This window comes from Danaus plexippus, chromosome 26 (genome assembly GCF_018135715.1).
Source record: "Danaus plexippus chromosome 26, MEX_DaPlex, whole genome shotgun sequence".
Classification (NCBI taxonomy): Eukaryota; Metazoa; Arthropoda; class Insecta; order Lepidoptera; family Nymphalidae; genus Danaus; species Danaus plexippus.
In genome coordinates this window covers 5,352,758-5,377,752 of record NC_083554.1, presented here as the reverse complement: position 1 = coordinate 5,377,752, position 24,995 = coordinate 5,352,758, and the positions used below count along the sequence as shown (strand labels likewise).

The 24,995-nt window shown below is 31.1% G+C and overlaps 1 protein-coding gene across 1 annotated transcript in view; it reads right to left on the bottom strand.

The window, feature by feature from the left end:
• Positions 1-24,682, bottom strand: part of LOC116774470 (neuropeptides capa receptor-like) — a 35,875-nt gene extending 11,193 nt beyond the window's left edge. The window contains exons 1-3 of the mRNA XM_032667208.2: positions 24,594-24,682; positions 23,970-24,417; positions 5,400-5,490 (exon numbers count right to left, since the gene is read on the bottom strand). Coding sequence (XP_032523099.2) covers positions 5,400-5,490; positions 23,970-24,270 — 392 coding nt within the window. The 5' untranslated portion in view covers positions 24,271-24,417; positions 24,594-24,682. The remainder of the gene's footprint in view (positions 1-5,399; positions 5,491-23,969; positions 24,418-24,593) is intronic.
• Between the last annotated feature and the right edge of the window lie 313 nt (positions 24,683-24,995).

Sequence of the window (24,995 nt, the reverse complement as noted above, 5' to 3'; positions counted from 1 at the left end):
CTTAAGCATTTCGTACATGTTTGACAACTTGTTTTCGTCGCTTACAAGTTAGATCTCGTATATTTTTGTAATTATTAAATATTTCCTATTTAAAAAAATACACTTTTATTACTGATAAAAGCGACAACAATAAAAAATATCTAATAATAATTATAATAAACATTACTAGATAATTACTACATTACTACATTTTGTAATCAACTTCCCATTTTGTTGAATTTTATGTGTGTCCTCAAATTACAACTTAATAAGTAATTAAAGTTATACCAAAAGTTGTTAACTTTTGTGTTGTAAGCACATACTAACGCTTAATTAGTCCACATTTGTAGTGTAAGTAATTAGGACTATATTTGAATGTGTTGTGATAGTCATTTGTCTATTGCAGTAGTCAGACCAAGAAAACATTTTTACCTTAAGTAGTAAATATAATTCAAATGTATTTGAACTATATTTGAATTATATTTACTTGTTACCTATTGCAAATTTTTAATTTCTAAGATATATATATTTTTATCTACGTCCTCACGTAATACGAAAATGTTATTGGATGGTATTGTTGTCACTTTTCTTTTTAAATATCCTAGCAGTGCTTTTGTGTTTCGTAACATACATGAATAAAGGATTAGTGAATTGAAAACAACCCTAGGGATTGGGGAGCAGCAGATTGCCGTAATTTGTCTTGCCCAAATGCTTGAAGGCGACATTATGTGATCGTAATTACAATAAGAGAAATACCTTCCTCAGTTTCGTATGAGCTTTTACCAGAAAAGGTTAAGGCGGGATGAAAAACCTTTGTCATTATAGTTATCGTAACAATTTATCTGATGAATTTGATTTATATAAAGCTTAATTATTTACTAAAGATATAAAGACTACATAGGTTTTGTATGAGATTCTTATTATATGAAATGAAATTGAGCCTTTCTGTCAAACTAAATTAGAAACTTTTATTCACACGTTCGCAGTAATCATAGAGTAAAATAAATACAGATAAAAAAAGCACTTCTTGTAGGTGCTGTCATCGGACAGATTAACAAATTAAATCTACTTTTACATGCAAAATAAAATTATATATTCAACAAGATATATAAAATAAAACTTGTTGTCATTTTTAATTGCAATTTCTATTTTAATTAGGTTACTTGGGTCTCTAAAATAATTGTAGTTGCATCAAAATATTTCAAACAGTTTTATGAAATGTAAAAATATATTAAATTTTTTTAAAAAGAAAATTTATATTTCCCTTTGAACGCAATACTTATCAAAGTTGCTTTTCCAATTTATTTCAAACCTTCTTAGTTGCTATAACAGATAAGTAGTACCACGATCGTTCACTCAAAATAAGTTATTTATGAAATATGTCAGATTCAATAAGCGCATCAGGTTAAAGAAAATTCATTTTAAAAATGACCATGAAAGAGCCGTAATATCTTAGCTTTCATCACTACTGTTCTTATGCAGTAGACACAAAAATGGATTCATTATTATTAGTAGTGTAGTAGTTACGCCTCCGTAGTAAGTCGTTAACCACTACTTCAACAAGGAGTACACTAGTACACAATAGTTCTAAACTAAACATCATTGATATTGGATTATAATCTCGTAAAAATAAACATATACATATTGCAAATACAGTAATGCTCATATTATAAGCCTTTGATACTTTTATGATTATTTGAAGTCGCTAACACCAGGTGCCAGATCTGACAGTTTTTCTGCCAAAATGATTTTGCTTAAAGGCGAAACGGATTTGATGCGATGTTGTCTATACATATAATATTTTGAATGAAAAGGTCAATACATTAAATAAACATTTTTGTACTTTGCTTGAAAATTAAGTCGATTTTTCGAAAAAAAACCGTATCACTACTGCTCTTGGCTACTCTTTGGCCCAAAATCTACTATTATAAATGCGAAATTGTGACGAATCAAAAGTTATTGAAGAATTAACAGTGAACCTTCTCATAATAATGTTTGGCAAATGAAATAAATACAAAAAATTAACATAGGAAATGAGTTTCCATTCGAAGATCCCTGCAATAAAATGTGTTGATTTTAATAAGCACTGTGCTGGAAAAAGACGAAATTTATTGGTCCAAGTTAAACAACCAAATAATTCCAATACCATTTCAATTCTAACATAAATCACTTTTATAGAAAAAAACATGGGAATTTTCCGCTTGAATAAAGCCAGTCACGTTTGTGTGATCTCTTAAACATCTTGATAAATGCCACGGTAATTAGTGTTCCAGCTTTTGATATATAAGGCCAATGTATGACCATAATAAATTTCAACGCACTAAAATTAGCATATTTCTATAGCGGACGGTTTATATGTGTATCGTATTTTAAATAGTCTGAAGCTATCCCGAGGTTTTACCCTATTATAAAGACTAGACCCTTTTTCCTCAAAACATTTATCAGATACAATCACTTACATTCAAATAGAAAAAAAATATTTTGTTCCAACTACCGAGAACCAAGTCATTTAGTATCAAAACCACGTGTTAATCGTAAATATAAGTTTATTCACTCTATAAATAAATGCTGATTTGTTATATATATCATTTTTCAGTCATATATAGATGAAATTACAGTAATATTTCAATGTAAGTACGTCCTTCCTGTGTAAATCTGCCTACTTTATCAAGCGGGTAGGGTCACATATACCCTTGCTAAATGATCCATCTCCCTAACAGATTTATTTTCACACCTATCATTAATTTTATTTTTTCAATTATTAAGAATGTCTCGTGTCTGCTATGTTCTTTGCCACTACTTAAGGGTTATTTGGGAACGAGAACAAGCATTAATCTATTGCATTTTCGTCTTTCCATTCTTGCATAACTACTTGAGTGTTTTGCTCTGCATTTTCTGTGAAACTAAACATCTACAGTGTCAAGCTTCTTTTTAATTTTTTTAATTTTTTCATTCATCCTTATGAATTATTATTTCTAATGATTTGAAATAAGTATTGGTACATAGACTACTTGTATCATTGTACATAATTAGTGCTTTTTGTATTTGTTTTACTAAACAACTGATCATTGAGGCTTTTAATAATTTTATTATAATACGTAACAGTGTAAGTCTTTTTATAATATTTATCTTAACGGTGTTTAGTTTAGATTATGATATTTGTGTTCAAAACTAATGTTTTCTTAATAATCTAAATATTTTATTTCGAAGAGATCATGACTTGCTTCGTAATAGAAGAACAAAAATTTTCTCTTTTTTTTCTATACGACTCTTTTTAAATTTAATGCCAAGAACCGGAGACAATCCGTGGTCAGCATTTTTATAAGATATTGAATTCAGCATACAATGAATTTTATTCACAAAAGTAAGAAAACTCGTAAGATTTATTTCAGTAATAGTTATTGATCTGAATTATTTGGCGAACCTTCTTATGGGTTTCGTGACAGGATTTAAACTTGAATGAAATTGTTGCTGTTAAAACGGCGAAGTCCTTACAAATAAAAAATATATTATAATTAATTTTTTGCACATAATTTTCATGGAAATAATAAATGTTTAAATCTAATAGCACGTACTATACGTCAACAGAGATGTTCGTATGACATAGAACTGAGCTACAAAGCTGTTTCATTCAGGATTACTCTGTTTTCAAATATTTGTGTTGTGTCTTATATTTAATATCTTAAACCGGCGTGTATTGCCAACGGGCAGATTCTGAGAGATTAGTATTATTGTATGGGGTCTTGTTTTATTAAAGACTTTCGTAATAAACTTGATAATATTGTTAACATAAACAAAATTATCGTTTTGGCTGGTGAAAGACAAATAAAATCACGTTAAAACCTACTATATTTTATTATATATGTATATATTTTTGTTCATTACTCATATTAAGTCAAAATGGGATAATGTAATTCGATCTGGATAAGAAAATTTGGAAGAGGATGAAACACCAAATCATTTTACTTGTTATTGTATACATATAATAAAACTTATAATATATACGTTGTTAAACATTTAAAAATAACTCATTATTCTCTCATATATTATTTGGTTGCTTATTTGTATTTTTTAAGTAATAATAAGTTGAAATTCGATTGATGTTAAAAGCAATAAAAATAACTAATAATTTAGTATTATACATTTAAAATTCGGTTCATATTTTATGGTGCAATATAGTTTTTGATGCAGTATTGAACTGGTCACGTCGAGTCCAAAATCTTCTTCTTCTTCCTGGCAATTATCCCAGCTTTAGCCAGGGTCTCCCTTCCTGCTCAAACTCCTCCACTTTACACGGTCTTTGGCATCCTCGGTGGTAATACATTGGCTCTCATATCCTGCTTCACGGTGTCCAGCCATCGCTTTCTTAGTCGTCCTGGGGGTCATGTTCTAGGGACAGACATATCAAGGCAAATTTTTCCGACGTAATTCTCAGGCCGGCGTGAAATGTGGCCATACCATCTCAGGCGACTCTCTTGAAGCTTATCCGCTACGTCACGGACTCCAAGACCACCTCGGATAAATGTTTTACGTATGCGGTATAATATGTTTGGTAACGATTCATGAGGATACAACAAAATATACAGAAACATATTTTAAAAATAGACGAAAGTCATTGCAGGAATTGGTTTGGTAATATCCATAATGAATATTGGAGATAACAACAACATTATTCTTAGGGAGGAATTTCAAGTAGGACTAACTGTAATCCTTTTTTATTGAGTTAATTTATTAATTGGATTTCGAAACTCTATTTCATTGAATGGGGATTAAAGAAAGTATCGAGATACATATTAGATTAATGATTAATATATAAATATATATATATATATATGTGTATAATTTTGCTTAAGAACACTTTGTCCAATCAGAAATGATTCATCATCTTTAGTTAATAATAAATTTGTTATTCGTATATCAAATAAGTAGAAGTAATTAAAATTATGGTTAATATGTCAAAAATGAATATTTAAGGTTAGTTAAGAATACTTGTAAGGAACCATAGTCTCAAAGTCTCCAGAATACTCTTTAATGACAACTGAACTGGTGTTTTAGTTGAGATATATATTTAAAATTATTCTAGATCTCACTTGTTCACTTGTCACCTCATACATCTTATTCCAATTCCAGTATGTCAGTATAATTCAGAACCCTTCACTCTTTCTACAGTTGTCCCTCGTCGAAAACCCGTACTATAACGTGTAAAACTCTACAGCGGCCGCCTTTTTTGTAACCGCATGTTCGCGCCAACAAAGAGGCGGTCGGACGGAAATTAATAAAAAGTAGCTACCGAATTACATAGTTTTAAGAGTGGATAGTTAAATTTATATGTATTTAAAATTATTAAAAACGCGTAGTAAATCCGACGATATCAGTTTCATTTCAATGAATACTCGTGAAGGTCATTAGATAATACTTACGCCTCGGATATATACGCTCGCAGTTTACAGAAGACGAGCCCAAGACTGTAAGGATACTGATGCCAGTACACCGCCAAGTCGTTGGGGAGACCTTTAACAATACACCAAATATAAAATGAGTAATTTTGAATTAAAAAAGCTTTACATAGAAATATGAAAGTTAGTTAATTCGTGTCCTTTATTTCAAATGACACAGTCTAACCACTTAAATGACCCAGTTTTCCTATATCCTATCGTAGGTTAATGGGCACTCTAATATTATTTTAACATGACCCGATTCCTTCTACAATGGACTATGTAATTGTTATTTTATCTAATTTAATAATTATATGGAATAATTTTAATGATTATTGATACTAATATCACAGTTCTTCAGATAATATTGAATAGATTTATCAATTGCCTGCCATGATTGTTAAAGTTTCTCAATTTTAAATTGTACCTAATTTTATGACAAATTACTTTTATATATAATATTTATGTTATTTATAGCTTCATACAAACTATTTATATCATTAAAAGTTACGCCAAAACTCAATTCAGACAGGTAATTTGAGTTCTAATGATCTATGTACATGTGACATTTTTGATGAAAAAATTCAGAAGAATTAACAAGAATTATTTGAAATCTACAAGAAATAATTTAAGTTCTACTAACTACTACTTCAACTGACATTTGAAGTTTGAACATATTTCAATTTATCTACATAAGTTCCTGCAATAAGTAACTGTGGGCATTAATTTAGATTGTAATTTTAGACGTTTATTATAATTCATAATTCATTATCTTGTTAACGGACCATTGTTTGTTATTGAAAATAATGTTTTAAATGTCTGAAGTGAGTTCTCAACAATCACATGCATATTGATAAACTTGTGCCGATGATTTGACTAATGTTACACAAAAATATGCTTCAAACACATTCATTCACAGATAAACCCCAACAAGCCTTCACTAAAGATAGATAATGCCCACGTTGTACTCGGCTGACTAATTGGAACGCTTTTCTAGAGCTCTCACCATAAATAAGATCATTTTGATTTATAAAATATGGTTCAATTGTAAAAGTTTCTCGTTCGTAATTAAAAAATTCTGTGATCACTCTTTACTACACAGTAGTATTCATTACTACGCTATTATTTTGTTAATTATCGTTAAAATAGTGGCCAATGAGTCTTTTATAGTCTGCAAGTCCTAAGTCATGATTAAAAATATTAGTCATGGTTCCAATCGCCAGTACCATCTAGCGAGACCAAATCTTTGGCTGTATACATTTTAATATTATAAAATTTCACAATATATTGGCGACAGGACTACCAACCTCAATGAAAAATGACAATTAAAAAATTCAAAATTACAATACATTGTTCATCTTATACGTGTTCACGCAAACATAACTCGCATTTTTATTTAACATTTACCAACTTATAATAAAGGGTAGGAACATAATCAATATATTCCCGAACTAACAAGTGGGAATTAATTTAATGGAACTGTGAGAATCGTGTATAACATGAACGTTAACAGAAAGGTTTATCCACGAACGTCGTACATTCTGTCTGAGGTTCCTCATTGAAGTGATGTTTCGTAAAAATCTAGTCTGTTAGATATGACATCGTAATTTTTCTGTACGATATTTGTAACCCTGTCATGTTTAGGAAAAAATATTTCGCGTACATTCATTTTCTGATAAGACTCCGAAATATATCATAAGGTCCGAATGTTCTTGGCTCTGTGCTATAACATATTCTGCTATAAGGTTTTATGTTTTTATAAAAATTTGTTAACTAAAATTCATGTAGTATTCATGAAGTTGATGTAACTCATGAAAGTGATATCCTACTATACTAGTACTCTATTATTACTGGAATCAAATAACAGGTAATATAAAATATTTAATCCCTTCAAAAAAATCTGTTTCAAACATCAAGTAAAAAACAATTTTTTTGTTGCTTAAAGTTGATGTCTTGTTATAATTTTATGAATAATAAATCTCAGTATTTTTTTTGTTTCTCTTTTTGTTTTGTCTTTAAATAATTATTGAGATGAGAAACTTTTCAATGATGTTTCTTTAATAGTTGTGACAGTTGTTCATTAAAATTTTAAGATTTGTCACAGAACTTTGGTAATGATTCATTAATTTATTCTCCTTTCATAAATTACCAGAAACTTTGGAAAAGTAAAATTTTTAATAATGAAATACTTTGTTACGCCTTTGTTTAATAATACCAAAATAATTACTTACCACTACAATGTCCCTTCTTTCTGTTAAGGATTAATCATCAGAGCAAAAAAAAAATAATTCTATTTTAATCTAAAATGTCTTTGAGTTGTCAAGTATCCAGCTTTTCAGCAACTTCGTCGAATGCCAATTACGAGGCCGTTACAAAGCCTTTCATTACACTCGTAATATATACAACCTATTTTGAGTATTAAAAAAATTACCAACTTATTTTGAAACAGTTATAGAATTATTTTATTGCATTTTATTCTAAATACACAACCAAAGTAAATGGAAACATTTAGATCTGAAAATCCCGATAGCGAAGTCTGTGATTGATTGACAATGGATTGAAACACAGATCGGTTTTGCCTCCGCATTCAATTAAGAAGTTTAAATGTATCCGGGGCAACGTCATCTAAATAAATCCTTACAAATCAACCCAACGAATTACGATAACAATTCGGAAAATATCTTCTTATGTTGAGGTAACGACGCCTTTTTACAAAATTATCAATATAATAACCACAGACAACAGAAGTTATACATTTTTTCATATTCTATCGAGGTTGTTCCAAATTTATACAGATTTTATAAGGCAGTAACTCATTGTAGCAGCAGAATATTTATTTTATATAACTCTTCATCATTGGACACCATTGCACTCCGTGGATAAACAATCGCCTCAAGATATTTAACTGAAACTAATATTTTACGGAATACTACGTGTATTTTTTTGTTTTACTTGCCATGGTCATGGTTGCTGCAAAGTAACCGAAACGTCGGAAGTATGTAGTTATTTAAAATAATAAAATACGCGTAATAAATCCGAGAAATATTAGTTTCATTTAAATGAATACTCGCGGAAGTCTTAGATGTCATCACCTCAAGACAAAGATTTTTAAGAAAAGCCACTTCATTGCGACTCAAAACCGTATTTTTACTGGAATTTGTCCTAATTAGGATATTAAAAATTACATTTATAATTAAGGAGGATGAAAAAAAATGCACTTATTCTAAATTGTATATCAATTATGAACAAAAATGGTATGAAAACTTAACAGAAACATAACTTGTGTAAGCCAATAAAGCTTTTTTGTCAGACTAAAAGCGCACTTGATGTTGTGTTTATATTGGCACATCCAGGCTTTCGGAACAAGCAAAATATATATAATGTTTATTTACTAAAATACACTCATGGGGAACTTAAATAAACCTTAATTGTAGTCCTAGAAAAACTTCACTATTTACTCTACTAAAACGGTTTTCTGTTCGGAATTCTTTTCTCAATATAAATATATCAGAATTATTTTGTGACACACATGAATATATGCATAATATATAAATTAGGATAATATGAGGTTACTTATAGGAAGCTATATTTTATCGTAGATCATAAGCATCCATGAAAACTGTTATATACTTATATATTTTACTTTATAAATATATTTATAAATATTCACACATTATATCAATTCATTCTTGGAACGTACTTCGAAGGCAGCCCTAGTAGGTTCTTTTCAAATTTGGTTACGTAGGGAGAGGAGCTTGGACAGTGGAGGTCAAAGTTTAACGCGCGTTAGATAGGGGCCCCTTAAAGCTACACCTGGGTCGCAAGTCCCAGGCACTGTTGAAGCTCCTATCCCTGCAACGCGATGGACCCGGCACCCGCACGGTGAATCCATTGAATGAAAAGAGGTTTCGTCTCTTAACGTTGGGTATTGAATAAGAAACGGGGAACGTTTCGTTTGTCTTGTGATTGTCTATACTTGGACTAAGTTTCGTGTGCTTACTTCATGAAAGCACTTACCATAAACTACGAAGTCTGTAATGATATTTGGGTTTAAGATAATATTTAGCCTATCACAAACTATTTATTAAAAAAAAAAAACTCATCTAAACATCAAATAACTTTTTGAAGTTGTATAGATTAATGTCTTTAGACATTAAAATATTTACGTATATTTAAAACAAAAGATTATTTAAAGTAATTATTTTTTGTCAATTTATATTAAAAATAATCTTAAGGTGGTAGAGCCTAGCTGGGGTCAAGTTACTGCAGCTCGAACATGGGTTGGCTCGACCGGGGAACTACCATCCTCTCACAGAAGATCGGCGTGAAGTAGTCTTTACGAGCTGCGTTTCTTCCGATGAGTGAGAGAGCCGGTTGTCCTTTCCCGTGTCCCACCCTTTCCTGTCCTTTTTCTTTTCCCTCCCTTTCCCCCTTTTCCTCATTTTCTTCCCCAATCAAGGGTGGCAACACATCCACAAACTATGTTGCGGTTGTCCATGGGCGACGGTACTACCTCCATCAGGTAGGCCGTCTGCTCGGTTACCACCCTTAGAATAATAAAAACAAAAACCATAAATGTCTATACTAACATTTGCATAATTTATATAACAAAGAAAACTTACGATTAAATTTTTATTTAGACGTTCTTCGTGCTCATATTAATTACTTATCTATATTGAACATGATTTATGTATCCCATTAAATTTATTTTCCAAACCACCGGCAAGGATAAGATCACTAAGAGATTGATGATTATGGCAATGAGCTACATTTTGAATAAATGCCAATTTAAAAAAATATGTGGTAGTTGTGTTCATACAATGAATATGCTTTTTTTTAAGTAATATTTTTAGTACCTTGTCACATTAAAAAACTAAGTTTTTTGTAGAAATCTCAAACACATTGTCTTATTAAATATTTTTTTGTGTTCTTTCTTATTTTTTGTTGTCTAGGAATGTAGTATCTTTAAACATTTAAAATTTGCTATTATAATATAGGGTTTTCCATTAAGGGCGCTTGATCTTTGAAATGCAAAAAAAATACATGTAGGAAAGATATTTGCGAAATTTTTTTTTTATTTGGAAGGTCTATCGACCCCATTATGTATAGAATATGACATCATTCAAATGACCGCCACGGCTTCGGTTGGTGGCGCGCACACGAAAGGTCCAATTTTCGATGACTCTGGCGCACAAATCGGGCTGTATTTGATCGATGGCGTGGCGTATGTTGACTTTGAGGGCATCGGTGGTTTGCGGCTTGTTGGCATAGACCTGCGACTTAAGAAAACCCCACAAGAAAAAGTCCAGCGGGGTCAAATCGCACGATCTCGGTGGCCAGTTCACGTCGCCTCCGCGCGAGATGACCATGTCCAGAAATTGCTCGTGCAGAACTTCCATCGTAGCGTGTGCTGTGTGGCACGTAGCGCCGTCCTGTTGAAACCACATGTTGTCCAGATCCATATTCTCGATTTCAGGCCAAAAGAAGTTGGTTATCATCGACCGGTATCGCTCACCATTGACGGTGACGGCCACACCATTATCGTTTTCGAAAAAATACGGACCAATCACGCCTCCGGCCCAAAATCCGCACCAAACAGTCACTTTCTGCGGGTGCAATGCCACTTTTTTGAACCTCGTGTGGATTGGTCTCGTCCCAAATACGGCAATTTTGCTTGTTGACAAAGCCATTCATCCAAAAATGCGCCTCGTCGCTGAAGATGATTTTTTTGCCAAAATCGGCGTCAACTTCCAACTGCTCTAATGCCCAGTCAGCGAACACACGGCGCTGTCTATGGTCATTAACCTTGAGCTCTTGGGTCAGCTAGATCTTGTACGGGTGCAGGCTCAAGTCACAACGCAAAATTCGCCAAGTTGTCGTCTGCGAAAGGCCGAGTTCCTGTGCGCGACGCGGAATTGACTGCCGCGGGTTTTCGAGGACACTGTCGCGCACAGCGGCGATATTCTCAGCAGATCTCGCGTTACGTTGACGCACGGGAACCGGCTGATTGTTAACTGACCCGGTTGACTCGAATTTGTCCACCAATCGACGGATAGTCGACTCGGCAGGACGATCATCGCGACCGTAAAACGGGCGAAGTGCGCGGAACGTTGCTCGAACTGAAGACCCATTTTCATAAAACAATTTTATGATTTGCACGTGCTGCTCGACACTGTAACCTGCCATGGTGGTTTGGGAGGACAGAATGAATATAACACACTGCATTTGACAGCTGTCACTCAAACAACATGGCCGCAATCAGCTGTCAAAGTTCAAGCGTCCCTATTGGAAAACCCCATATATGTATAGAGTAAGGGAATAAATGTAAGACTCTTTATACTATTTGATGTCCGTGACTTATCCCACGTGGTATATATTATTCCGTTAATTAAGTTTTAATAGCTCGCGATAGCTTATAATTCTTCTTTATGGACAATATTCTTAAAATGGCTCAGAACATGGACTAAAAGATTATCTGGCTGACCTACTTGAGAGAAGGCATCATAGAGTTGGCCGCGACAGGAGCAGCTGATGATGAGGTCCAAACCCTTAACACTTAGCTTTTGCCTTGAGCCATGTATATCGTTACTGCGTAACACAGATCAACCGGGAACTGTAAACTGTAGGAACTGTGTTTTAAAGTAAAAGGATTATAGTTGGCATACATTGGAACACTACACCCTGCAAATTCTCCGACTCTATTATGTTACTTTGCAAAGAAGTCCCTTTTACTCTAGTTCCATTGCATAATTTTCACAGTTAATTCTTAACTTGGTTATTTAGACGGTCAATATTGGTCCCCTACAAAGCTATGAGTTCTCATGATTTGAAGCGCTAAGTTCTTCAACTAAATTACTATGTGGAGAGATTATTCACAACACAACTTGCTCGTCTTTTTCCAGGTAAATGCCTTCTCCAGTCTCTAGTAAGAAATCGTGAATCTCAGTACATTCGTGCTGTTATGTGTTCTCGCCCTTAAATTCTCTGTGAAGTAAGCCCATGTGATGTCTTATCAATGGCTTCACCTCTTTAAGCATGTTTTTTACTTGTTAGCTTTTGTTCGCCTTGATACTACAAGTAATGTTTGTTTAAAATCATTACAAAAAAAATTGCAAGTCTTTTTGAATTTCTCATTTACCTCAAACTTGGTGTTTTAAAATTTTTCGCTGTACAGATATTTTACCTGACTAGTTTTATTCAATTAATTACATTTTCTTTATCACAGTCTTTTAAGTGACGCTATTTTTAAGTTGACATAGGGATAAGTTAAGTTATAATAGTCTTCTTCTTCTTAGCCGTTGGCGAAATCTATACGGAAACGCCAATAACTAAAAGAGAGACAACGACAGAGAGAGAAGGAAAGAGAGTGAGAGAGATAGTCTTCTTCATAATATTTGATAACTGGCTCACTATAATAGATTTGTCGAATACTAAGTAAAAAACTTTTTAACAGTCCATACTAACAACATTTATGTAAGAATTTCTAAAACATATTCAACTTAATTTAATTTGAAGTAAATATTATATTTCACTGTCATGACATTTACAGACGACATGAACATTTTTGTCATCGCAAAAAATGTTCATGACAAAGTGAGTATTTTTTGTAAATAAAAGAAAATTATTGTAGAAAATTAAATACAGGTGATGTGTTAATAAACTACATCATTTTATTCTGCATACTGATGGGAATATGGACATTATTAAGTATTAATTGAGTTTTTAAGGTGGTAGAACCTAGCTACGGTCAGTTACTGCAGCTCGAACATGGCCTGGCTCGATCGGGAAGTACCACCCTCTCACAGAAGATCGGCCTGAAGTAGCCTTTAGTAGCTTCGTTTCATCCGATGAGAAAGAGAGCCGGTAATTCTTTCCTTTTTTCCACCTTTTCCAACCCTTTCCCTTTTCCTAACCTTTCCTCAACCTTTTCCATAATCAAGGTCAGGAACGCATCCGCAACTTCCCTTATTTTGCAAATGTCCATAAGCGACGGTGACTACCTTCCATCAAGTAGGCCGTCTGCTCGTTTGTCACCTTTGATATAAAAAAAAAATAATAACAAAAATAATTAAGTTCATTACTATGGACAAGTTAAAACCTTTTAGCTTTGATTTTGAACACGACAGAGTACTTCCGTCTTGTGCCAATATTTAACGAGACAGCAAAAATTACTTTTGTCGTCTATTAAATTTATTATTTTAGGCCTGTATAAAAGATTTAACTTCATTCCGTTTATAGTTGCATTAAGTTAAAAGGACGTTAGATAAAATATTTATATGTATGAAATCATAAAAAAAATTTAATACTTATTTAGAGTATAATAATTTTGTAGACAATATTTTTTTTGATCAATTTGATGGAAAAAAGAGAATGGAATAAATTTTAACACCTATTTGGATGCGAGGAAAAATAATATTTTTATCTTAACATATTCCAATTTGTCAATAAGTCTATATAGTACTAAATCCTAAATAGACTAGGGTAGAAGTGTTGTTTGAACATGCTTTTACACACATGTAGGAGGAGGCTAATATTAAATACGCCGTCAAAGGATTGTTGACTTAACTGGCCAAGCAAACGTTAATTGATCTTGAGTAAGTTCATAACGTTCGCTAGATTATTTTTAGAAAATTTATTAGGAAGTCTCCCCAAAATCAGTTCTTATAGTATTAGTAAATCTCTTTAGATCTACACTTGAGAACATAAATTTCAAGGAATGTTGTTCGTGAATAAAATTAAGACAAAAAAATAAAGGTAAAGGTTTGACGCCGGTTAAAAATTGAGTTGTCATTCCACTGAATTATTGAAGCGAGAAAAGCAACCGACCTATAAAATATGTCGCTAACGATGCAGTTGATACTTAATATAATGAAATAATCTTAAATATTTGAAAGATTATTGAATTTAACGAAACTTTCAAACGTAAAAAAATAACCTGTTACGAATTATCTGTTTATTGTCACAGTCTTCATACTATTATCGCTTGATATAATGTGTTTCTATATAAAAACAAATTTCACTTTAATTGGCCAAAACCAATCGAGGCTTTACTTATTAAAAAAAACATAGTTATCTTAAATGAAAAATATTTTGCAAGCTGTATTCAAAAATCTTAATTATAAATAAAAATTATAATATCTTTTTAGTTGTTCAAAATATATAAGTCTCCTTATAACTAATGTCTAAAATTTTTAACCATAAGCCCGTTGTTTATAGCGACCGGGATGTTTTAAAATTAATTTCTTGAATTAGATCCCGTGCCAAGATTCTACGAAAATTATTCTGGTCCTTAATACTTCCTCAATTTATTTATCGTTGCCATACGAAGCTGTTTTAAAATTAATTTTCTTTTCATCGCCGGATCTTAATTTCGTTTGTATTGGATTCGTCTTAGAAAAGGGTTTTGAGGCTCTCGCATATTTATGGATGAATTTATCATAGCTCAGCTAAATTCAATATGCAAGTTGAAAATGAAATAGAACGTTATAATTTTCAAGTAGGCATAACTAGTACAATTTTTTTTTTCTCTATAAAATAGCTTTTTGTTAATATTGTATTTAATTTTATTACTAAACTATTTCCTGTGGCTTTGTCTATATTAAACCGTCTTTGAAATACGCGTTACCATCATTATAAAATTGCAATGGATTTCTTGAAGATTCCTTAATCACATCCTTATCGGTGATGAAGAATGATAGAATGTTGCATAGAAATAGTCAGACACGAGGGACGTAAAACAGTCACAAACAACTTGATCGTAACTCGCCAGCAACGTCAGAGTGAATGTCAATTAAGAGTAGAATTACTTTTTAACAAGCCTTACATAACCTTGTATATCACCATAGTCCGATACATTGAACAAATAGTGAACTATCCGTACATGAATCAGGGAATATAAGTTGTATAAAAAAATAGACCGGATGCGACAAATAATACAAATAATAAGAGAAATAATACAACTAACTAATAATATGTGTATTTTCAATATGATCTATTAAGAATAGTAGAATAAAGACAAAATATATAATATAATGTAGTCGAGGTACAAAATGTTAAATATTTTTTAAATCTACACAATGTCTATTAGAAAGAATATAATAAAATCGAAAGTTGAGGACTATTGAAATCCGGATTCTACACTGGCGACGCTATTAATCTGGGATGTCTCGACAAAAAAATTTATTATCATTTCAGCGATTCAGTAGGCTTTGCTTTGTGTCTGAGCAACAAATAAATATCTATCTCATTGACACACACACGTACGAACACGCACACGCACACGCACGCTTACAAGCACACAAACACACAGACACACCCACACATACACACACATTTTGAGTTTGTATGAAACTTTGGAATTATATTATAATTGAAGTGGAATAAAAAAATTCGTTTATCATAGTAGATTATGTAAGGCATAGATGTAATAGATTCTTGATAATGCATATAATAAGGAGTCCCAACTAGCAAAGAAGAAAGGTCTCGTTATCTTCAACTGTTGCAGCAAAGAACTGTATCTTTTTTCTTTGAATCTTACATATGTGAAATTAGGTTAAGTAGTTATAAACAATTCAATGCTATTTCTAATTTACAATAAAAATATTAACAGTGTTTTTACTTATTAAAAAAAGGCAAATTAATTTTTATTTTCTTTCTATTTCCTAAAAAAGGTCAGTTTCGATATAGTGTATATTCTATCCCAATATTTCATTGTTAATACAAATTGTGGTATCGATTAGTTTTTAATACCAGTAGAAAATACGTGTAAAATATTACTCTAATAAAAGTATAGTTTCAATGTTGAATACAAAAGCAAATTAAGGGAACACCTAAACTGTATAAAATCCCAAATAAATACCGATGAAGTGTGTGTATAAGTAACATGCCAATAAGAAATACAAGCGTGTCCTAGCAACGAACCCGGAATCAATTGGCCTTTGCCGAATTTCGAATATATTATAATACTCGAACAACTCTATGGCAATGCTTTAAGGTCTCTCACGCTGATTAATACCATCCTTTGTAGAATTATCGTAAATTAGAATAATTAACGGGGTCTCAGTTCAAACACACGCAGACAATACGACTCCCGAGGGTTCGTATATATGTATAGAATTACTAGCATTTGAGATGATTAAAAAAGAATTTATAACTTTAAATGAAACTAATATTTTTCGGATTATACTACACGTATTTTATTTTTGTAAAAGCTACATCCTACCGACGTTTCGGTTACTTTGAAGCAACCGTGATCACGGGCAGACGGGATTGCTCACGGTTGCTGAAAAGTAACCGAAACGTCGGTTAAGCAATAGAGCACAGTATTGATAAGTTTTATGATGTTGGTTATTGTTGAGATTCACTGTGTTATTACTATTATTGTTTCCTGAAGGATCGTTGCAAAATAACTTCAATTAACTAAATCGAAGTACTCAACCTAAAACGATTAATTTCCCACACACAGTTTTTTGTAATCTAGCAACTAAGCACATTTATACAATTATAACATCAAAGAGAAATAATGATTTGCATTCGCTTGATGTCAGACATATGGGATCAAGCCAGTTGTATAATAGGATTATGGTATTCATTCTCAATAACGTTATTTATTTTATTATTTATTCAACCGTTACATGTTTGCTGCCTGATAAATACGCCGTTTCAGTAGTAAAGGAAGCTTGTTTTTCTTAAATAAAACTTTTTATTTAAAGCTACGTAATTTTTTTTCATACGTAATTTGTAACTAAAAAAAGGGGATTTTGAATCGCATTCGAAGAGTGAAGGTCTTTAATTTAAAAAACGCATCCAGAGCGATACGTCATAAAGTTAAGATATTGTTGGCTGTGGATGATAAATAACAAGAGCAACTGACAGACATTCACATCTCGCCTGCCCGTGATCACGTTTGCTGTAAAGTAACCGAAACGTCGGGATTATGTAGTTTTAAAATATTAAAATTAATTAATAGTTTAATTTAAATGAATACTCGCGAGTCTTATATCTGATTAAATTTTTTATTAAGTATTGACACTGAACTGTTCAATTGTAAACTTCAACTCATGTTTTTCAAGTCTTATTTTCGTAACAAACTGATATCTATACAAAAAATTTTCGTAACAAACTGATATCTATACAAAAATTATAAATACCAGACTTATTATGAGATATATATATGACGTCGCTGATAACATTATAATTATTATTTTATAATATTCAACAAAAAAACTTGCAATTGAGGAAGCTTCACTCATCTGGATATATTATGTGTCCGTTAAAAGAGCTAACAGTGTTATGTGAATTGTAACTATATCCCGTCAAATATATAACCTTTCCTTAATCTTCAATTAAAAATATATCACACATTAAAGCAAAAACAAGTTTTGGTGATTGAGTAACAATTAATATTATTTAAAACCTTTTTTGTTTCACTTCAATCTTTGAACTTCAAGTTTTTCATATAAGGAACCTTCATCTTTTTGAGAAAGAGCTTTTGAAGATTTGACCCAAATTTTCGATGATTTTAAAAAGCAGTTTTGTTTCGTGTTTCTTTATTAAGCGTTGGACTTGTAAAGAAGGTTTACGGACCCGATGGACCCCGCACCCGTACGTCGAAGTCATTGAATGCTAAGAAGTTTTGTCTCTTTAGGACATTTTTATAATAATTATACGAAAGCAAGGAATGATAATATACAATATATTGTCAACACATCTCATAAAACGCTATCCAATTGATAAAATTATTTAATTAAATATATTTTTAGTAGATGTTAGGAGTTTTTCAGAAATTTTAATCTCTTTAATTAAAGTAATTGAAAACAAAAACTTTATTTCGTTGCTTCAATCAGTCTTTGAGTCGATTCCGAATTCTCTTAACTGAAGTTAATTTTGATCTCGGTTAGGATGTGGCGTGTGCTAGACAGAAAATCAAGAAACATGCCAGATATCAATCAACCAACTTTCCTAGTGGCCAACAACAAACGTACATACAAACCAAAAATTTTGCTACGCTATTAATGAAAATATTATAAACAAGTGTTCCCTAGTATTTTCTTCACAGTTTATTTAAGTGAGATACATAATAATAACTATATTTACATTTATTTTTAATAAAATCACTTTCAATATGAAATTATATTATTAAATATTTAAAACATCATATGTTTGTTAAAAGTTCCTATTATAACCGCGCCTTTATTTTGAATAAAATTCAGTAGCGACACTAATATACTATTTAAGAACAACTTTCACTAATTTAAACTTCAAAACACGCTTTGACAGATCATAAACTATTTATCCGGGCATTTCAATACAATGGCGTACTAGTAAGAATATAAATAGTTAATATTATTTATTATATTTGGAATAAAACATAAATGCAATACTAAATAATGAGAATTCTTTTAAAATATATCGAGATAACATCACGATTGACCTTAATACTGAAATTCAGTGTTATGTTGTTTATGCGAAAATCGTTTGTTCTGATTCCGGATCGATACATAATTGAATAGTAGTTGAAAACCGCATTGTGTTAACAAATACGCTATTTTGATAATCAAAATCAACAATAATATAAAACATATTATATATGAATTTATAATTTTAACTAGATAATTAATTAAGTAATAATTTTAAGTACAAATAGACATCTGAAAATATATAAATTTAGTAAATTATAAAATATTTTAAGCCACTGACTTTTGTAAATCTTATTGTTAGTCAGCGTTCACGCAAGGAACGGTTAATGGAAGTCACTGAAGAATTATACTGAAATGGTATTGGAATACTGTTTTGGCACTTTATAGTAACAATTTATTAAAAAAAAAAAACTATATATCTTTGGAAATGTTTACGTGGTTTTTAATATAGGAATATTTAACAACAAGACTTTGTTCACTATAAATCTTTATTACGTAGAAATTCTTTGATATGCGACCTCTCATATCTGACTCACTGCCATCCCTCAACCTCTAAGATTTATCCAGACTCGCCTGGTAACTCATTATACTAGAACAACTTTCATCTCATAAAATGTACTTTCCTCTGACAGAATAATTTGATTTCGTAATGGCGTATTCGAAAATGTATATAATTATGCAAAATAGTCTCACAGTTGGACTGAAATAGTTTCCGTACGCGGCCCGGTGGACTGGAAGTAATTTTTAACATTCTAGAATAGAAATTTCATGAAATACAGTAATGGATCAGTTAGTAATTAACGAACAAAATTACGTCCTTTTAATATTTTGTAATGTATTTATTATTTAATAATTGTATATCAAAACCATTATTTATATTATGCTGGATTCGAGATTCCTTCACATCTTTAATTTACTGTAGATTGAAAGCCAGTCGACATTGTAAAGACTTTTGGTACAGAGGAGAAAATAAAATATTACTTTTTTTTTATAATATGGCCTTCGTCCGTGCAAAGACGTGCACAGTATATTCTGCCAGTGTCGGGTAGAATGGAGGAGACCTTTGGAGGAGTTACTTATTGGAGGACTGTGAAAAACTGTTGACATAAGTTATGATATGAACATAAATTTACGTTTATAAACATACTGTGATTATTCTACATTGCTATTGGTTAATTGGAACATGAATTGTAGCCGTAACATTACTACTATATACATAAACAATGTTAAAAAATACATGGAAACATATAAAATATAAAAAATCTATAGCAAAGTTTGAACCAAAATGGTTAAAAATAAAACCGTATAAGTAATTAAAACTTAGAAAAGTCAATTATAACTAACACAAAGAAAAGTCCATGTCAACATTCCTTTTCTAAGGATAGTTTTGTGAGCAAGAAACCACTTGATATGTTTATAGCGTCTTTGCAATATAGGTGTCCTTTACATAAATAAATGATTCTTAAAAAAAAAATAAGTCGATTAATTACAAATATGTATAATTTAATTTTTCATATCAATCTATTGTATGTCTTATTAATAACATTTAAGACACTTGCAAGACAATATTACATTTAGTAACAATATTATTTTATATAAACTGTGAGCATGTTTGCGTGCGTGTACATGTTCATGTGTGTATGTGTGTGTGCGGGTATTTGTGGGTAGGTTTAAGTCCTCTTTCCAAATAAAGACTTTAATACAAAGAGTTTGTCAATATCAGCCTATTTTCATGTTAAGCTGTATAAGTAGCTACTGAAGTAACGTATTATATTCACAATTGCTACGTCTTTTGATTCCATTTTATCGTGTTTAATGGAATGGAAACATAAAGAGAAATGGCAGATATATCTCATTACAGTCAATGACATTCTCCCACACAGTTATACATCATGATAGTGACGTAAAGAAGTTTGACAATAGCATTCGTGTTTGTAATAATTCAACGAGGAATATATCAAAATATATAGAGATAATGAAATTTATATAAATATTTACAGCCTCTATTTTTATACATGTAATAATACTTGGAGTTTATTTTCGTTTGGTACTTATATATTAACAGTCTTATACGCAAGAAGACTCACAATATTGTGTTCAGTGTTGCAGTTTATAGAGACCTTATAAAAATATCTTTTGGTGAAACGTTGTTCCTCTAAATATTTAATAAATTTACATTAAACGAAGACAGCGCGTATATTTTTAGTTACGAACCAAGATTCTATCAAATAGTTTAGACAACATTTTACTTCAATCTTTTTATTCATCCTGTGGTGGAATATATGCGCAATTATAAGCAAATTAATTTTAATTTATATAAATTATCGTCCCTGGAACTAATTGGATACCTACATTAGAGACTGAACTTGCTTAGATAATTAAATTCGTTAGGACGCTTTCAGAGGCCAACCGTCTTTTTACATACAAAAGGCTGTGTTTGAGCTTGATTTCAAAACACTTTGTTGGTTTATAAGAAATCTATTTCATATTTTCGTCAGATAACTTCCATAGCTGGAACGAAGTAGCAATTGCAATTTCATTAATTGCGTTTCCTTTGAATGCTTCTTCAAGAAACACGTCCTTTGTTCCTATTCTTTTTCTTTAGTTTAGTTTTTGGTCCAAAATTCATCTTTACGTTTAATAATAATGCTTTGTGCGACAAAATTTTTTTAGAATTTTCCTACGGGTTCTATCAGCGATATTGGCCGTAACTTTCAAGTACCTAAACCATTTTTTTTTTTGTTAACATAATTCCTTTTTGGGATTCATTCCGCTATAAATTACCTAGTATAATGCAACCGTTTATAATAATTTAAAGTGTTTTGTTTCAAATTTTACCCCCAGCTGAAAGACGGATAGTTCCCGAGACTCAGTTGTTTACTGATTAGTATTCATGACATGACAACAGTATTATTTGAAGAATAACTTACGACCACTGAATATAGAAATAATGATATATACATCATTGGTTGTAGTGTTTTCTAGGGAGCACACTATTCTATTCAGTAAACTTGTAAAGCTGATTACATTTAATATTTATCTTAATTGACTCCTCCTACTTTTTGAAAATACGTTCGATACTGAAATAATAAAACCTATAAATTATGAAACTTCTTATAGAACACTGAGTAAATGGACATAAACACGAAAAATTATAAAACCTAGTGCACATAGTAAGAAAAACACGAGGAATAATGTAATAAGAACCTTAATAGAAGATAAAAGTAAGAAATAAAGATTACAGTTACTTGGGAGTTAATAATTTAAAATAACAGAAATGGAGGCCATTAAATTTAATTATAAGTCAAATATAAATACGTCATCATCAATCAGTTTTCGTCTCGTCCGCCCGTGATCACGATTGCTGCAAAGTAACCGTAGCGTTGGGGTTGTATAGCTTAAAATGATAAAAACGCGTAGCACACCCGAAAATATTTGTTTCATTTAAATAAATACAATTAAATTATTTGTAACACATTTGCCTTTATTCGTACTAGTAAATTAGCAAGTATTGTTTAGATAGATTAATATTATATAAAAGCTACGTCAACGTTAACTCTTTAAACAAAATATTCAACTTCAATAAATCCTTTCAAATGACACTACCGGAATTATTTAAATGGTATTTTTTTTTAAGACATAATTTTATAAATATATGAACATTCTAAAAGGCTGCTTTAAAAGGATTTTTAAGAAAATATTATTACGTCCTTATATTAAACAAAACCTAAAATATCTCTAACATTTAAATCAAATCTTAAATTAGCGGCAAGGACCGCTATAACTCGAACATTTTTTGAATTAAGGTGCCCTAGTAAACATTTAATTTCTACGAAAGCCTAGTGTACGGTTTAGCTATATATGAATCATGTATGTATGTATTAACCATCTTGAAATTGAGGAAAATGCCTGTCAGCGGCTCACAAAAACCGGGAGGATTTAAGATAACGTCAATGTTGGAATCGAAATAGAAGAAGATTGATTAAGATATTCACATTAAAAACAGATTTTGAATTTGACTTTAAAAGAATAATCATTGGCACCTAAATTTATTATAAAAAAATATTAATACTTCTTTTTAATAAGAAATAAATTGTATATTCATACATGTTTAAGTAACATAATAAAGGCACTTTTTTTAAACGCAAAACCTCAAGTAAATTGATAAAGGTGGGTGTAAAGCTAAGAATACACTATATAATATGGTATCGTTATGAATACACTTGAATCGAAGGAGAAATACATCCTACGGCAAAAAAAAATCGCTCGTAAATAAAAACGATAAATACTCATAAGTATAAAGGAAATACGAAGTCTGTACAAATATATGTTCATAAAATAAATCACATAGTATGATTAAATGATGACTTCGATACATTTATTTTTACTTGACAAATATTATCTTTAATCACTTAAGTCTTAAACTATAGTTTATAGTTTGATAACATTAACAAAGTTACGTATATAATATAATGAGAAATAATATACTGGTCTATTAGAATTTTTTGTTTGTATGATCCTAATATTCTAATCGTAATCCTCATATATCATAAAATTCTAATGTCTATTGTATGTTATTTTAAACGCATTAACAATACATATATTAATTTATTGACAGATGCCTATTTATATACTAATGTTTTTTTTTTAAATAAAATGTTATATATATGTAAATTGCATGTGCATATCGGGACATGGTATATCTCTTATAGAGATTTTATTAATAAAAGTATAATAAAAACTTCCTACAAAATAAAAATAAAGATTTAATACAAAAAGTATCTATAAGTTTCGTTGAGGAAATAAAAATATTATGAAAAACTGTCGAACGTATCATGCCGATGAGAGTTCCCTCGAGCTCTCCGAATTCTGTTCTTAGATGACAATAAAAATAAGTTCCATGTTTGAGATGTTGCGCGAAAAATGATTTATGTATTTACATTTCAATAGATCACACACACAGCGTCGAAGTCTCACACTGCGACACAAGAATAGACGTATTTATTTGGCAACGGTAACTGTACAAGATGCTGACCATTAAAATAAATTAAGTCTATTTTAACAGTGTCAAATATTAGATTTTTTTTATAATCATTTAAGCTTTGCTAGGGAGAATTGTAAATAAAAATCAACTCACCAAATAAAAGCAGCAATAGATCGCTGACGGCCAGACTGAAGAGATAATAGTTGGTTGCCGTATGAAGACCAGAGTTCCTCACGATAACCAGACAGACGCACACGTTGCCCATCACACCGGTCAGGAAAATAACCACCAGCACTATACTCCAGGGTATGATCTCCTTGAGAGGCAGCCGGCGAGACCCCATCAGCCACCACAACATTTCCTCCTCGCTGCAGTCGAAGAACGACAAATTGTTGCATCTGTTGTAAAAATCCTCTAACGTTTCGTTTCCCCGAAGAAATGATTCGACCTCCATGGTGTTATAATATTTAAATTATCCGTAGTTATGTTTTAAGTCGCTTTTATCAATTCGATCGCATTATTAAAACTATGACGATTATTATTGTTTATATGAGCTCGCTTCGAGTTGAAAGCGTCCGAACGAGTCGACTTCCCGCGAACACTGAAATTGAATGAGAGAAACAGTGAATGAACAAAGAATTTACTGAAGTTGCTAATATATATGACCTTTTTTTTAATAACATGCGAGTGTTTTACATTAAGAAATTAATTTTATGTAACTCTTAACTTCCCGCTTAAGTTATTGAAACTTCTGTCAGTTTAAAAATCTAATTATACCTTTTATGTCGGTTATAATCAATAAACATAATTTCGTTCAACGTTTACAACACGTCTGATATAACTGTCTGTTGACAATTACATTAATATATGACACTGACAGTTCTGTATAAATTCGTTTTTTATAGCAATAATACTTTTTGGTATGAATTTGTTTTTTTTTATATGTTTTTGAGTTATTTCATACATTAATCGGACGTCGTTATCTTAATTATTGTTAGCATTATTAATTGCAGTTTATTATTATAAAGTATTATAAACATTACTACTGATATACATTTAGCGATAACAATATCGATATTGTATAATGCGTTAGAAATATAAGTTAGGTTATTATTTAGTTTATTTATAGACTAGCCTGTCAAAACAGCTTTGCCCTAATTCGAATGTGTAAAATAAAAA